The sequence below is a fragment of the Cibotium barometz genome, chromosome 23 (genome assembly GCF_041138505.1).
Source record: "Cibotium barometz isolate CiBa-2024 chromosome 23, ASM4113850v1, whole genome shotgun sequence".
Lineage (NCBI taxonomy): Eukaryota > Viridiplantae > Streptophyta > Polypodiopsida > Cyatheales > Cibotiaceae > Cibotium > Cibotium barometz.
The window spans coordinates 21,484,039-21,498,678 of record NC_141068.1 but is presented as its reverse complement, the minus strand read 5'-3'; the positions used below and the strand labels follow the sequence as shown (position 1 = coordinate 21,498,678).

Sequence of the window (14,640 nt, the reverse complement as noted above, 5' to 3'; positions counted from 1 at the left end):
ACATAGAAGTAGCCGGCAAGCTCACCTCCCAATCGTAACTCCATCCAAACCATCCCCAAGCTTGAGGCTAGACCAACACCAAGCCATGCTTGTTGCCCAAATTCCAATGTCCTATACCACTTAAGCCCACTGTCGAAGTGTAAGGTAAAAACATGACCTAGGCCTTGCTTGAGTCTTGATCCCCAGGTAGTCCTCCCTACCAGGGATACCACTTATGGTCCAAATAACTTACTTTTATAGGCTTAAATTATGATAAAAGAGCGCATATTTATAAACCCATAAGTTATGATACCCCTCAAGTCACTACCCAAACTTGGCAAGCATTCTTGACCTTGTGAGGACCTCTTTGTTCCCACAAGGCTATGATAACCCTACTTGTTTCCTCAAGCCCCTAGAGTATGACAGAGGTCTACATATTCCCATGAGAAGAAAGTTTTGACAAATGTCCGAAGCCAAAAATTCGTTCTTTTCCCATTTCAAGTCTGCTCTTGCTGCTATGCTGGCTGGTACCATGGCTATCCAAATTTGAGCAACTATGGTTCCAGTGTCGTCACTCATTATGGTGGGGACTAGGCAATCCATGATGGATGGCTCTTTTTCAAAGACCACATTTGTGTTCACTTTAATTTTATCATCCACTATTGCATAAGAATTGCAATTTTAAGCATCAGGGAGGACATATGGGTATGCGGGGTACGGTGGAGAAGTTAGCGCAAAGGTAATTTTAGCCTCAGATGCGTTGGCTATGTGGCTAGTGTCCAAGGCAAGGTGAAGGTAGTTTGTGAACCCCACGAACCATGCCAGTCAGCACTAGTAGACCACCAACACCTGTGCTAAGGCCTTCGGCATGACTGGCCGTGATGTGTCGAATCCAATCATGTTCTTGAAGGTAATCCTGGTCCATCACAGACCACAGTCAATAACTCTCTGTGAACAATAATAACCCAAGTCTCACTCATATAGTGGCTACTGCTGCTACAAATAATTGTCCAATCATAAATAGCCAGTATACTTTAGTACTAGGTACATAACATACTTCCCCTCCTCATACATTTCCACTCTTGGAAACAAAATATGTCTAAGAAAGAAAACTAGAAATCCTCTGCTGTAAACTAGCATTTGGCTCCCAAGTCCAAGACATTCCCAGTCTTGGAAATAAACTCAAACTACATCTGATAGCTAACTCCATAATCTGATTCACCACTTTTCACTTATAACTCTGTACCCAAGGGACTCAGAAAGAAGCAAACTATCTATGTCGTTAAAATGAATCCAGAGTAGACAGAAAATTCAAGGCTAAGGAACTAGAACCCTCCCTGAGAACCACAAAACTATCACATATCTGAACATTCTCGTCATAAATGACCTCTGAAAGTGTTCCTATGAAGACCGTGTCCAAGCCAAAACACCCATGATATAACTCTCCTACTGTACCATATTCTCTGCCAAATGCACAGCTGTGAAATTGGTTGTACAACAGGTCAATTCTTTCTAGGACTACACCTAGAAGTACATCTTCAAGTTCTAATTCTCAAGGGAAACTTGGTTGACACCCATACCAAACATAACATGTTCAATATTATAATAGGGAGATCCTAACCATTCTCTCAGCTAAACATGTGCAATGTTCCACCAAATTTATGTATCCTCTTAGCTGCCTAACAGATTGAGAACAATCATTGTTGCATGTGCAGAAGCTTTACTGCTTAATCCACAGCCCTAAGCCTGATTAAGAACAAGATGCTGAATAAACATCATTAAGACAAAGGAGAGAACGAGAGAGAGTTGGTGTCTTGTATTATGGTACAAAAAGGTGACTTAAAAGGCTGTACATCTTCTAGGCCCTTATGATACAATGCAAATGATGACTTATACTTATATATGTCAAGAAGGTGCTGGTCGATCCATTGCTACTGCTGTCGGCCAACTTTGGACAAAAATACTCAAAAAATATCCCTGTAAATGCTGCGCTTACTTCAATGCTTGCCGCTTGCCTGCTTGGGTGTGTAAGGGCAAAAGGACGAAAGGACCAAATGTATGAGAGATCAGAGCAAATCAACACAGCATGAAATGAGTGAGTGTATATATGATGAAATCCAGTACAAGAGCTTAGTGTCAGGCTCGCTCTGAAGAAGCAGAAAGGGTTGTTGTCCCGTGATAATGCAGAGGGTGGAGAAGGCCACAATCCAAGGCAAATGGTAGGCTGCTGTCCCAAAGAAATGAGCAGAGAGGGCTGCCGTCCCGATGTCGAGGTAAAGGAGCACAGAGGGCTGCTTTCCCAGTGATGATGAATGAGGGCGGAGAGGGCCGCGATCCCGAGGTAGTAGATGCTGAAGTAAACCTACTCGAAAGCTCTACTGTAGCAGAGAGGGCTGTTGTTCCATGTGCTGTAGAAAAACATTGATATTCTGTAGACAAAAAGCTATAGCAGATCAGCACCCGAGAAACGCTGATGTGCTGTAGACAAGGTACTGCAGAACAGCTTCAGAGTAACGCAAAGGTGCTGTAGACAAAGACTGTTGCAGGACTAAAACGCTGATGGAAGAGAATGCTCAGCCTGTAGATGTGGAAGCACCAAAGCAGCAGAATGGTAAAGATGCGCTGCCTGACGAAGCATTGGTTGCAACAAGACTCAAATGTGTGTTCTATTCAAGTGAGTAATGTTTGAGTTTCTTTTACATGCTGAAGGACTGCTGGTCGGTCAGGTAAACTCTCAGCCAGCAGCAAAGACAAATAAAATACCAAAAATACCCTTTTGGGCTAGATAAAATGGCAAGTAAAGGCATGTTTTCACACACCCCCTCTTAGGCCAAAAGGGGACCATGAGAGAAGATGAAAAAAGGGGTTGAAGACATAGTAGCAATGGAAGGGGAACGGGAATGGAACGAAACCACCACCAGGGGAACCGGAATGGGAAAAAGAGGGAACGGGAACGAGAGGGAACGGAAACAAGAAACGACCTAGATAATTCCTAGAAATGACAATAAATCTTAACAGACAATGCTCATTTATATAACCAAATCAAAGACACACTAAAGTCTAGTGCACCACACAATTTGCATGGCTAGATACTAACACTGAATAGATCTCACAAGTCAAAATAAATTAGCCCACATCTTACATGACATAAGTAACAAAAGGCACAAAATGTGGCCTACGGCCTAGATAAAAGAAACAACCCAAGTCCAGAGTCCAAGCCTCAAGGTGACATGCAAATAGTACAGAGATATCATGCATGGCTACTGCCAGTGATGCCATCAAGGAGACTATCATCTATGTCATCCAAGAAAGCCATATCATCAAGACCAACATCTGCAGCATCCAAATCTTCAACCCCATCTTGACCAAGATCTGCAAGTCCATGTGTCTCCTCATCATCCGAGGACTACTCATCAAGCAATATAAACTTCTCTGGTTTGGGAGAAGCCATATCACCGAGCAAGCGCAAATTAGCACTTACAAAAATCAAGTCATTGACTTGTTTTGTCCCAAATTTATTCCTCTTCTTGGATGCAACATGGCCAAACACACTCCATAGTTGCTCAATCGGAGAGGAGCTTGCACCTCGAGACAAGATCCTTACTGCCAATGATTGAATCTGTGGTGTACGAGCCCCATAATCCTCCCACCATAAAGCAACCCCTATCTTAAACCTATCTCTCTGTGCATCAGCCGATCCAAACCTACCCAACTTGCTGCGGTAAAATCCAAGTTGGTCTTTCACCAACCTTCATTTGTCTGCATCACGAACCTGCCTAGAAAGCATTGTCTCTTAATCATCCATCACCTCATCATCGGCCTCTTGTCCACATCCTTGGAACTTGAGATCCAAGACATACGCAACAGCATGCATAGGAGAATGATAACCATTCCATCGTGCTTAACATAATTCTCGAACCTCTAAATATTTCTCTTCAGACAAGCCCATTTCTCCTATTTTCTCGATCATTCGGTCAACCCCCTCATAAACCTTGCCAATGCATAGCTCCCGTCCATCTGCAATCCGCATCAAGCGCATGATCGGCTTCATCACAACATTGATAGTGTTGACTTCATCCCAAAATGTGAAGTCTTGTATGGTTCTTACAACCTCTATGCCAGCTCTTAACCGAGAAAGAGCCCATTCCATCCACTCATTGCATACAACCAACTGCTTCAAAGGCAAGTGCACTTTGGATAACCTCTTCATCATGAGAAAGTTATAACCAAAGCGTGTCTCTAGGTACTTCAAGAGATCCTTTTTGGGCGATCTCTTCCAGAATTCATTCAAAATAACTGATGGTTTTGAATGAAGCTTATTATCTCCTTGCCTTTTTGAATGTGTGGATCAACCCATGGCAAGCTGCCAACATCCTTCAATAAGTTGCTCAAACAATGAGCAAAGCATGGACTAAATGTGATATGCGGATGCCTGTCTTCAAGCTTAAACCAGCTGCTCTATTTGTTGCCTCACCATCAGCTAAGAACTGAATAACATTCTCTGCTCCAACTTTCTCAATACCTTCGGCCCACTCTTCCACAAGCTGATCTACAGTTTTTCCAATCCCAGAAGCATCATGTGAGGAAATGAATTGCATTCTTCCTCGAGAATAAGCAACCATGCCATGAATGGATCTTTTTGGAGTGTCACTCCAGCCATCTGCAACAATAAGTGACACACCATTCTTTGTCCAACTTTCATGCACAGACTCTAAAGCACATTAAATTGCAGCTTTCTCCTTTTGCAACAAGGTGGTGCATAGTGTCTCGTACGAAGGAGGCTTATATGTTGGGCCATACAGTGCAATCTCTTGGACCATTTCAATGAAATATGGAGACCTAGCAACATTGAATGCTACATGATCATGATAAAAGAACCTTGCAACAGCTGCATCTATCCTCACTTTCTTGCGGGGATCCCAAGCTGCTCCCAAGGTGTGCTGCTTGCCGGAGCTTGCACCCATAGGCTACGAATCCTTGGAACATGCAAAGCTCCCAAGTCCTCCATACTATTGTCCATCTCCCAAGTGTACATCTTCCCCATGTCTACTGAAGTAAGATGCATCAATTGCCAGTTTCTTTCGTGCATATGCTTTCTCCTCTTCACTTGGGTACTTTGCCAAAAGCTCTCTACGCATTTCAGGTGTTGTCCTTGGGCATTTGTTCACTTGTGCTTTTTCATTGTTTACATGGCATAGATGTGCTCTCACACGGTTTGCTCCTCCTGACTTCTCTTTGTTACATTGCTTGCATTTCCATCGTGTTGCACCTCCCTTCGATGAATACCGTTCTAGCCTTTCAACCTCGTCCCACCAAGTAGCATTCGAAGCCGATCGCTTTGAACCCAAGTAAGTCATGATTTCTGCGAATTCACATAAAAAGTTGAATAGACTTTCAAAGTTAACCATTACAGAGAAATGAGTCCTTTTCTGTCTACTGTATAATGGAGAGAGACTCGAGAGTCGAGAGAGAATAAGGAGTTTTAAATTTTACTATTTGCTGCAAACTGTGACATATGTAATTTTTAAACAACCAAAAGTTCAAGCAGAGAAAGAGAGAGAGAGAGAAGAGAGAGAAAAGCTTGCTGCCTTGCCTTGTAAAGTTGTAAGTTGTCACTATATTGTTGAACTTGATCACTCTGTCCAATGTGAAGTTGTGAATAGCACAGACAAGTTGCAGGCTCGTACCAAACACATTGTAGTAGTGTGACATGAAAAAATAATATCTTTCATTTTCAACTTTGTATATAGTTTTATGGCTTTGCAATGGTAATAAGGTGGAAGCTTGTCCAAGAAGATTGCCGCGGGCCTGTAATAAAATGACATCATGGCGGTGGCTTGGCGGCTACCCCGACGGCGTCTCTCATCAAAAGTTTGGGTAATGTGTGGATGTGTCCATTGTAAATACCAAGTATGTTCTATAAATGCTTTGGTATGGTTGTATAGGTGAGTGATGTGGAAAATAAAAGTGGACCTAAATGTATACATGGCTCACCTTTGCAATATTTAAATGCTATTTGCCACAAACTAGCATGTGGAAGGCATGTGGAGAAGTGTGTGTAAGTGCATAATTAGGGAAGATTCTTCTAGAAATCCTACATAGATAAGGAGTCTTTTGACATTTGTAAAGTGAAAATGCCACATAGGTGCCAACTTGGCTACAACCTTGTCTCATGCAAGTATCTTTAGTCAAAGATCTCCAAATTAAAAATTAGAAAAAAGACTTTGCCTAAAGAGACATTTCATGTGACCTCTTCACAGGCGTCATGGAAGATGAAAGGATTCTACAATTGTAACTTGTAATAAGGTGAGAGGGGGTCACTTTTCCATCTATAAAAGGAGCCCTCCTCTCCCTTTCAAATCAATGAGTGAAGCCTCTACAATGGAGCTTTTGAGCATTCTTGTGTCATTATTACTCTCCCAATTCTCTTAATCCTCTTCCCAAGATACTCTCTTTGCATATGTAGACTTACTTAGCATTAGCTCCCAAGGCCTTACCCTAAGATTGGAACTCTTGATGATCCAAACTAAGGGAGATAAGGAGTTATTATCTCGGTGGGTCTATGACTTCTCAAGGTAGCCCTTGCCTTATTGCCACCCTCCTTTGGAGATACCGATGGTTTTAGCGGTAATGAGCATGTGGAAAGACTTTGGGAACCATCGGTAGATTTGCGTCGTCCACTGCACAATGTTAACCCTTACTCTCTAGTTTGTATCATGAACGAGATGGAAGGCAAGGACTTTGCTAAGTTAGAGTCTTAAATGCAAAGAGGAATGCAGTTTTGGTGGTTTTAATCCCTACTTTCTATTGGTAATTACTCTTTTCTTGGGTGATCTTTTCAAAAATTGTTTATATGGTTAGAAATCTCTTTCAATACTCTTTCCGTATGTGTAATCAATTATTCCATCTCATGTTAAAATGATGATCAAAATCACTCCCAAAATTGCTAGCTTAAAGTTGTTTTTTTTGGACAACTTTCTATGCCATTAGTAAAATGCCCATAATTTTCCACTCGGTCATTCGTTTTCAAAAGTTTTTATATAGGCGCGAAGCTCTCTTCGAGCTCTACGCATCTATGTAGTCTAATTTGAGTGTAGCCATAAGGATTATAAACAGCAATTCTCTGTTTTTTGCTGTTTTTTTCTGTATATTTGATCATCCCTCTCCTTAATCACAATTATTTTCTCTTAATCATCTTGCCCATGTGAAACCCCATGTATTTAAATCATTTGTAACCTAGTTCTACTACCATTTACTTCCCAATGCTGCGTCCAAATGAGCCATATCAATACACCCCTTTCACCTCTATTCACACAGTGCTAACCGAAAGATTTTCTTCCAGCAGAGACTTGCCCTTGCTTTTGGGACTGACTGGTTAGCCCAAATTAATGCTTCTCCTAAGCCATTTCTATTTCCATCTATGGATTACAACCTCACTTTCAATGTCTATATCTTTGTTTTACTCTAAGGAAATAGGAAGTGAGATTGTCTTTTTTCCTCATTTAACACCAAAATCTCTTCTTCCTTCTTCAACACATGATCTTAAGAAGTAACCAAAATAAACCCCCAATTTTGTGTCACATCTTTTGGTGGAGACGGCGAGCAAGTTCGGCTTTGGTTTTTTTTAACCCACCTTACCTAATGGTCTTTGTAAATGGGTCAATAAAGACTTCATAATGGTGAGGACACCATTGGAGGAGATTGCCACCCGGCTTCGAGAATTGGAAGAAAGTGAAGGAGATCATCAAGCAATTCGATTAGTAATCATAATCATTGCTTTCATGTTTTCCTTATTGAATACCCTCACAAGTCGTCGACGCCGACAAGGTATACCATGATTTGGTGACTACAATACCTTCATGGTATGCAGAAAAGTTAAGTTGGTGGGTCAATGTTGATGATACCTTTGAGAATGTACATGTTGATGTTTTTTCCTTCTTTTGTAATGCAAATAAGAAGGAGTATCATGCTCTCAAGTTGCTATGTGTATTACCCGTTGTAAGAAGGATTCACTTGAATTGCATTCACACCCAACTAAATCCTTCTTACAACGGGGAATGCACATAGCAACTTGAGAGCATGATACTCCTCCTTATTTGCATTACAAAAGAAGAAAAAAACATCAACATGTGCAATTCAAGTGAATCCTTCTTACAACAGGTAATGCACATAGCAACTTGAGAGCATGATACTCCTCCTTATTTGCATTACAAAAGAAGGAAAAAACATCAACATGTACATTCTCAAAGGTATCATCAACATTGACCCAGCAACTTAACTTTTCTGCACACCATGACGGTATTATAGTCACCAAACCCCATGCTATCATGATATACATTGTCGGTGTCGACGACTCGAACTTCTCAGCCAGTCTGGACAGCCTCTACATCATCTCCCAGACGCTCGGACGTCCCTTCTTCATCCCCGGCTGCCCCGGGTGCGTCCATTACAGCTGCGGATACTTCCTCTTCCACATTTGTGAGGAGGGCTCGTCCACCCCGTTGGGTCCAGCAATTACTTCGAGATTCTGGCCTTTTTCACAGTCAGTTGCATGACCAGGTCTCTACTTCTTCATCCGATCTGAGGAGATCTTCTCGGGTTCCCACTCCCACAATGAATTATGCTCTTATGAGTACTTTGCAAACGATTGATGAGCCCGAATCTCCAGAGGAGGCCCTTGCCCAACCACAGTGGCGACGACAGGCTATGGAAGCCGAGATGTCCTCTATTGAGAGGAATCATACATGGGATTTAGTACCACGGCCTTTACATCGACGAGTCATCGGTGTCAAATGGATCTTCAAAGTCAAGTTTCATGCAGATGGTACTTTGGATAAGTACAAGGCCCGTCTTGTTGCTCGTGGATATGCTCAAAAGGCCGGCGAGGACTTTGATGAGACATTTGCTCCCCTGCCTTTCTGAACGGTGATTTAGAGGAGGAAGTTTATGTGGAGCAGCCTCCTGGTTTTGTGATTCAAGGACATGAGGACCATGTTTACTTGTTCAAGAAAGCTCTTTATGGTCTCAAACAAGCACCTCGTGCTTGGTATCAAAAGATTGATGCTTTCTTGTTATCTCTTGGTTTTGAGAGGTCATATGCAGATCCAAACCTCTATGTGCTTCTTTCTGATGGGGATATATGCATCATTGTGCTTTATGTTGATGACCTCATTCTTGCAAGCTCACAGATTGAGTTGGTCACTCACGTTCAGTCTCAACTTTCCCTCACGTTTGAGATGACGGACCTTGGCTTACTTCATTATTGTCTTGGTCTGGAGGTTTGGCAGAGAAATGATTGCATCTTCATTTCCCAGGAGAAGTATGTGAAGAAGTTGCTTGCAACTTATGGTTTGATAGATTGCTCTCCTCTCTCGTCCTATGGACCCCAATGCGAAATTGTCTAAGGAGGATGATACACCTTTGGTGGATTCCACAGAGTACCGACAGTTAGTTGGCTCCTTGCTTTATCTTGTCAACACCCGACCGGATCTCTCTTATGCTATGAGCGTACTCAGCCAGTTCTCTTCAGCAGCTCGAAGATCTCATTGGCAACAGGCAGCTTTGAGAGTGCTTCGGTATCTTCGTGGCACATCAGATTATGGCATCACTTATTCTGGTGGTTCTTCTTTGATGGGCTTTACGGATGCTGATTGGGCTGGTTGCATTGATACTCGGAGACCTACTACGGGATATTGTTTCATGCTTGGTATAGGATTGGTCTCTTGGAAATCTCAGAAGCAGAGGACAGTTGCTGCTTCTTCTACCGAGGCTGAGTACAAATCCTATCTTCTCTCCGCAGCCGAGGCGTTATGGATACATCAAATTTTGGAGCATTTATACGCTTGGTGGGTGGCTCAAATATTTATCCTTAGCTTTTGAAACGCGTACTTTTCAAGAATAGTGAAACACCCCTTCTTTTTCCACATCATATGCATAACCTGTGATTAAGCCATAATACCAACAAAGAAGACAAATAAGAAAATAGGTCCCCAAAAAACCCCGTAAGGGTAACTCAAAGTGTGGGTCAGATCAACAGATCCATGACCGTGAAGGATTGTGGCTAGCGGCTCACCACCCAGCCATAGGCTCCATTCAAGGGTAACTCACATAGTTTCGTGCAATTCCTAAAATGACAAACCAAGTGCTACTCTTTACTTGAAGATAAGCAAAAGTTGATGTCAGAAGCATCATGCCTTAGATGCATGTGTCATGGCTACTGAAGCACTGAATATTGTAGATTAGGTGAGCGTTGCCCATTTGTGAGCCTTAGTTGATAAAGAGAATCCGTGGACCCCCAAGTGGAGACTAATTTGCTATATGGTGAGACAATTTACACCTTGAGAGTAGAAACTAAGTCCCAAAAGATGTGACATTATACACGGACAAGGGAGTTCTTGAGCTACAGCATTTGAATAACACACTTGTTCATCCACATAAGCCAAGTTTCGGAGGTGCACTTGGTCTTTGCTAGCATTAAAACCATCAATATAGCTGTACAATGACCTCCCTCAATGCCACAAGTTGTAATGCCTTTAGGCAGGAAGATTAGGTGGGTATCAAATTGCGACTACATAAGGATCTACTCAAGGAAGGAAATTATTCGCATTATCATAAGCACAACTGTGTCATTGCCATTGTAGTAAACCCTCAACCAACTCTTCCTCACACTGTAACCTTGCACGTTCATTATCTTGATCCTAGCCCACACTTCCTAAGGAACGTAACGCACCCTATGATGTGGCATGATGACGAGGCGTTGGAATCTGTTTTTTGCCGTTTTCAAAGGTTTCAAAGCATTTCAGGGTTGCCTTTGTCACTCTGTTGTAAGCGGTTTTGACAACTATGGTAGCTACCCTATGTAAAAAGAGTGTCCACATTTGGCCATGGGTGCATAGCACATCTTCTTGCAGGCTGTGTCTTCCTTTTCATACAGGATAGACCCATCTTCTTTACTGGAAAAGGATTTGATGTACAATCTCTGATGTTATTGCTATTCTACATATGCTCGCATTGTGCTATCTTTTTTTTTTTTTAGCATGATGTAAAAGCAAGGATGGTACCCAGATAACAGCTTGGACACGCGGCCAGAGTGTTGTTTGGGCACACGAAGTGCCAGGAGATGGTATGGTACATCGAACTTCGACTTGTCGATGGAGACCTCATCAGGAGGGGTGCTTTCTGCAAGCTTTTTCTCCTCAAGAGCAACTTTGTCTGGAATTTTCTGGTTTTTTCCTATGGCGCTCATGGTCCTGCGGTGACGTAGGGCTCCAAGGGAAGCGTAAGAGGACAGCAGCCTCCGTTCACGCCACAGCTCAAAAAGAGGCCACTGCAACCAAAAAATCATCCGATTATAATGTGAGTGATAGGTTTCACAACATCAACTGAACTCCCCCTTGCAAACCTGGTGTTGTGGAGTGAAGCCTCGCCAGCCTTGGCTTATGGGAGTAGTGTTTGAGAGTATGATCATGTTATGGGGTTCGCGAGTATGATCATGTTATGGGGTTCGCTTCAACAGCTCCTAATTTTATTTTTTATTTTTATTTGTCCAACTAATTATTTGAGAAATAATACACAAAAAATACCGATTCAGTATTTGTGGAGTTTTCTCTCGAGGCTTTTCGACGTAATCGAAACTATATATGCACCCACAACGTCTTGTGTGGTGCAATTAATTAATTAATCAATTAGTTTGGTGAAAGTTATTTGCGATCTTAGCTTATCTGTAAGGTTTTAGTTGTTTGGTTTTTTTTTTCTGCGATCCTCTGTAAGTAGTAAACCTAGATTTGCTGCTTGTTTTTGGAATACATGTCAGATTGCATGTATCCTAGCAAAGAGAACTTATTTGTAAGGTTTTAGTTGTTTGGTTTTTTTTTCGCGATCCTCTGCAAGTAGTAAACCTAGATTTGTTGCCTGTTTTTGGAATACATGTCAAATTCCATTTATCCTGACAAAAAAAAAAACCTCTCTCTCTCTCTCTCTCTCTCTCTCTCTCTCTCTCATGTAGCACTCAAATATTGATTTCTTCTTTCTACTCATAATTTTTTCACGAACTGCTTGTCTACGGGCTTCCTCGCTTTCTCACTCTCGCTCTCTTGCACTGTGGGACTGAAGTCTGAGAGGTGGCTGGATGTGAAGCTAGCAACACGGGCAGATCGGGTGGAGTAGTGGTGGTGGCAAGCTCGACGGCTATGGTTAGGAGGGGATGGAGGCACTGGCTGTTGGGCGCAAGAGCGTGAGAAGAAAAAGAAGATACAGTGTGTGGAAAAGTAGTGGAGCTAGTCATGGCTGCGAACACGATGCGCAAGGGGGGTGTGGAGGTAGGGAGGAGTAGGAGGGATGGGCGAGGAGTGCTAGCATAATTAAGGTTATAGTCGTGTATTAATTAAATGCCACATCTTTAGGAACTTAGTGCAATAATTGAATGAAGTCCTTGCTTTCTGAAATTGTTTCTTGACACCTTATCTCCAATTCAACAAGGGGGTTAAAGAAACATCTTGATGTATGCATTACAAAGCTTTTGTAACGAGATAATCCTCGCAGTTAATCTCAGCAAAACCAAGATTCAACAAGGGGGTTAAAGAAACATCTTAATGTATGCATTACAAATCTTTCGTGAGATAGTCCTCGCGGTTAATCTCGGCAAAACCAAGATCATGATCTTTAACACTTTCTATAAGAGGCGAGCTACTATGCATTTGTGACAAGATAGACCTCACGGTTAATTTCGACAAAACCAAGATCACGAGCTTTAACACTTTCTATCGGAGGCAAGCTAGTATGACTTTTCTTACAACAAAGAAGCCCAAGTGGAGATTAGTGGAGTGACCTTCACATGCTCGATTTTTTCCATGAAACTAGATGTTGAGGCATGCTTGGCAAGAGGATATGTATCCTTGGCCCATTCGTTCGGAGAGACGGTGTTTCTAGGCCCACTTCCAAGAACCCCACACTAAGGGTTGGCTTTTTGACACCAACCAGGGCAAACAAAAGGAGTGAAAAACTTGGCACATGGGTAAAGAGTTAGGGTTTTCAAATAGGATTTGCAACAATGGAGAGGGCTCATTCTAGGTGAAGGGGGCTCCGGTGGAGAGAGGGCTTCTTAGTTTTGGCACACTAGCTTCAACAAAAAGACGATGGAGGGGGCTTGTTCTAGGTGAAGGGGGCTCCATGGCTTCTTAGTTTTGGCACACTAGGAGCTATGTGTGAAGGGGGCTCCATGGCTTCTTAGTTTTGGCACACTAGGAGCTATGTGTGAAGGGGGGACTTGCAGCCTCTCTCTCTCTCTCTCTCTCTCTCTCTCTCTCTCTCTCTCTCTCTCTCTCTCTCTCTCTCTTTGCATTCACTTTCATCATGATCTTGACTCCATCTATGATGATCACCTATCTCACCGCACTTTGGCACTTAATATTACATTACTCATATCCACACTTATGTCACATATCTATTCCACTATTAAACCCCTCACACGATCACGTGAAATGCAAATAATCTTTCATTGCACATGAGAAGTGTGCATTCCTATAGTCAAGCGCAAACAACGGTTGTACTAGCGCTTTTGAAGCCACGAGGATAACTCAGAGAGGATAATTCAAAGCCTTGGATTATCCACAAGAAAACCCATCATGGATATTAATCCTGTCATCTCATAATACTATTCACAACAGTTTTATGAGATCCTAGATCAACTCACACCTTCTATGTCCCACATCCCATGCCCCACATCATCTATTCTCTTTAGCATTTCTCACATCATATATGATCTTTGATTCTCACACATAACTCTTTAATGGAGCCCTATTTCCCCCTTGGAACATAAACACCATTATTTATATCCATACATGTTACCTCGATTGTTGCGTGCACACAAATTTCTTTCCTAGGGTTTGTGATCACCACTACCTGCCATTTCATAGGTTAACAATCTTTCACTCGCCCAGCCTACCATCTTACCCGAATGAGCACTTATCTTTTATAAGACGACACTAGAACATATAAAGCAGCCTTAACTTGAGCTTAAATGGGGAAAGTCCAAGGACTTCATTTACGTATTGCTTAAGACTAGTAATAGAAGGCGAAACATTTTTAAGTTTGGTCGCCCTAGTGTGAAAACTAGTCACTTATATACAAGTCATTTTTGACACTAAGCAATACATGTTCATTCCCTTGCAATAGAATACTTGTGAACTCTTCTCTTGTCTCTTCTTGCTTGCATATTGAATCTTGCATGCTTGATGGTAGACAAGTTTGTTTGTAGGTTTCCCTCTTGCATTAGCCTTTTCCATTTTCCCTGCTTTTTGTGAGAGAGAAGGCTAAAAAAAGTTCTTTTTTTTTGTAGCCTGAGCATAATAGACGTGTTTGAAATTAGTTTCAGACCTGGTTCAAAGAAACAATAAAGATCGTTTCACCATAGTGGTGAAACTCTCTATGTAAACCCGATCTGGACTAATTGTTGGAAGTGATAATACTATTGATTATAGTGCATCAAACCACACTTCCTCAAACCCACCCAGCCTTCAGCCCTAGTAAATGACCAGCACTCAACAGAACCCTTACCTACTAAGAAGGTAAAACTCCTTCAAAACTACCTCCAACAATAAGGAGCTTTGGGACAAAATGAGCCAACTAAACACATACGCGAGCACGTGAATAGTGGAACACAAG

The 14,640-nt window shown here is 42.1% G+C and overlaps 1 protein-coding gene across 2 annotated transcripts in view; it reads right to left on the bottom strand.

The window, feature by feature from the left end:
* Positions 1-11,499, bottom strand: part of LOC147625738 (S-adenosyl-L-methionine-dependent methyltransferases superfamily protein) — a 42,148-nt gene extending 30,649 nt beyond the window's left edge. For both annotated transcript variants that reach the window (XM_086817272.1, XM_086817273.1), the window contains exons 1-2: positions 11,381-11,499; positions 11,040-11,305 (exon numbers count right to left, since the gene is read on the bottom strand). In XM_086817272.1, coding sequence (XP_086673398.1) covers positions 11,040-11,305; positions 11,381-11,446 — 332 coding nt within the window. In that variant the 5' untranslated portion in view covers positions 11,447-11,499. The remainder of the gene's footprint in view (positions 1-11,039; positions 11,306-11,380) is intronic.
* Positions 11,500-14,640: the final 3,141 nt, after the last annotated feature.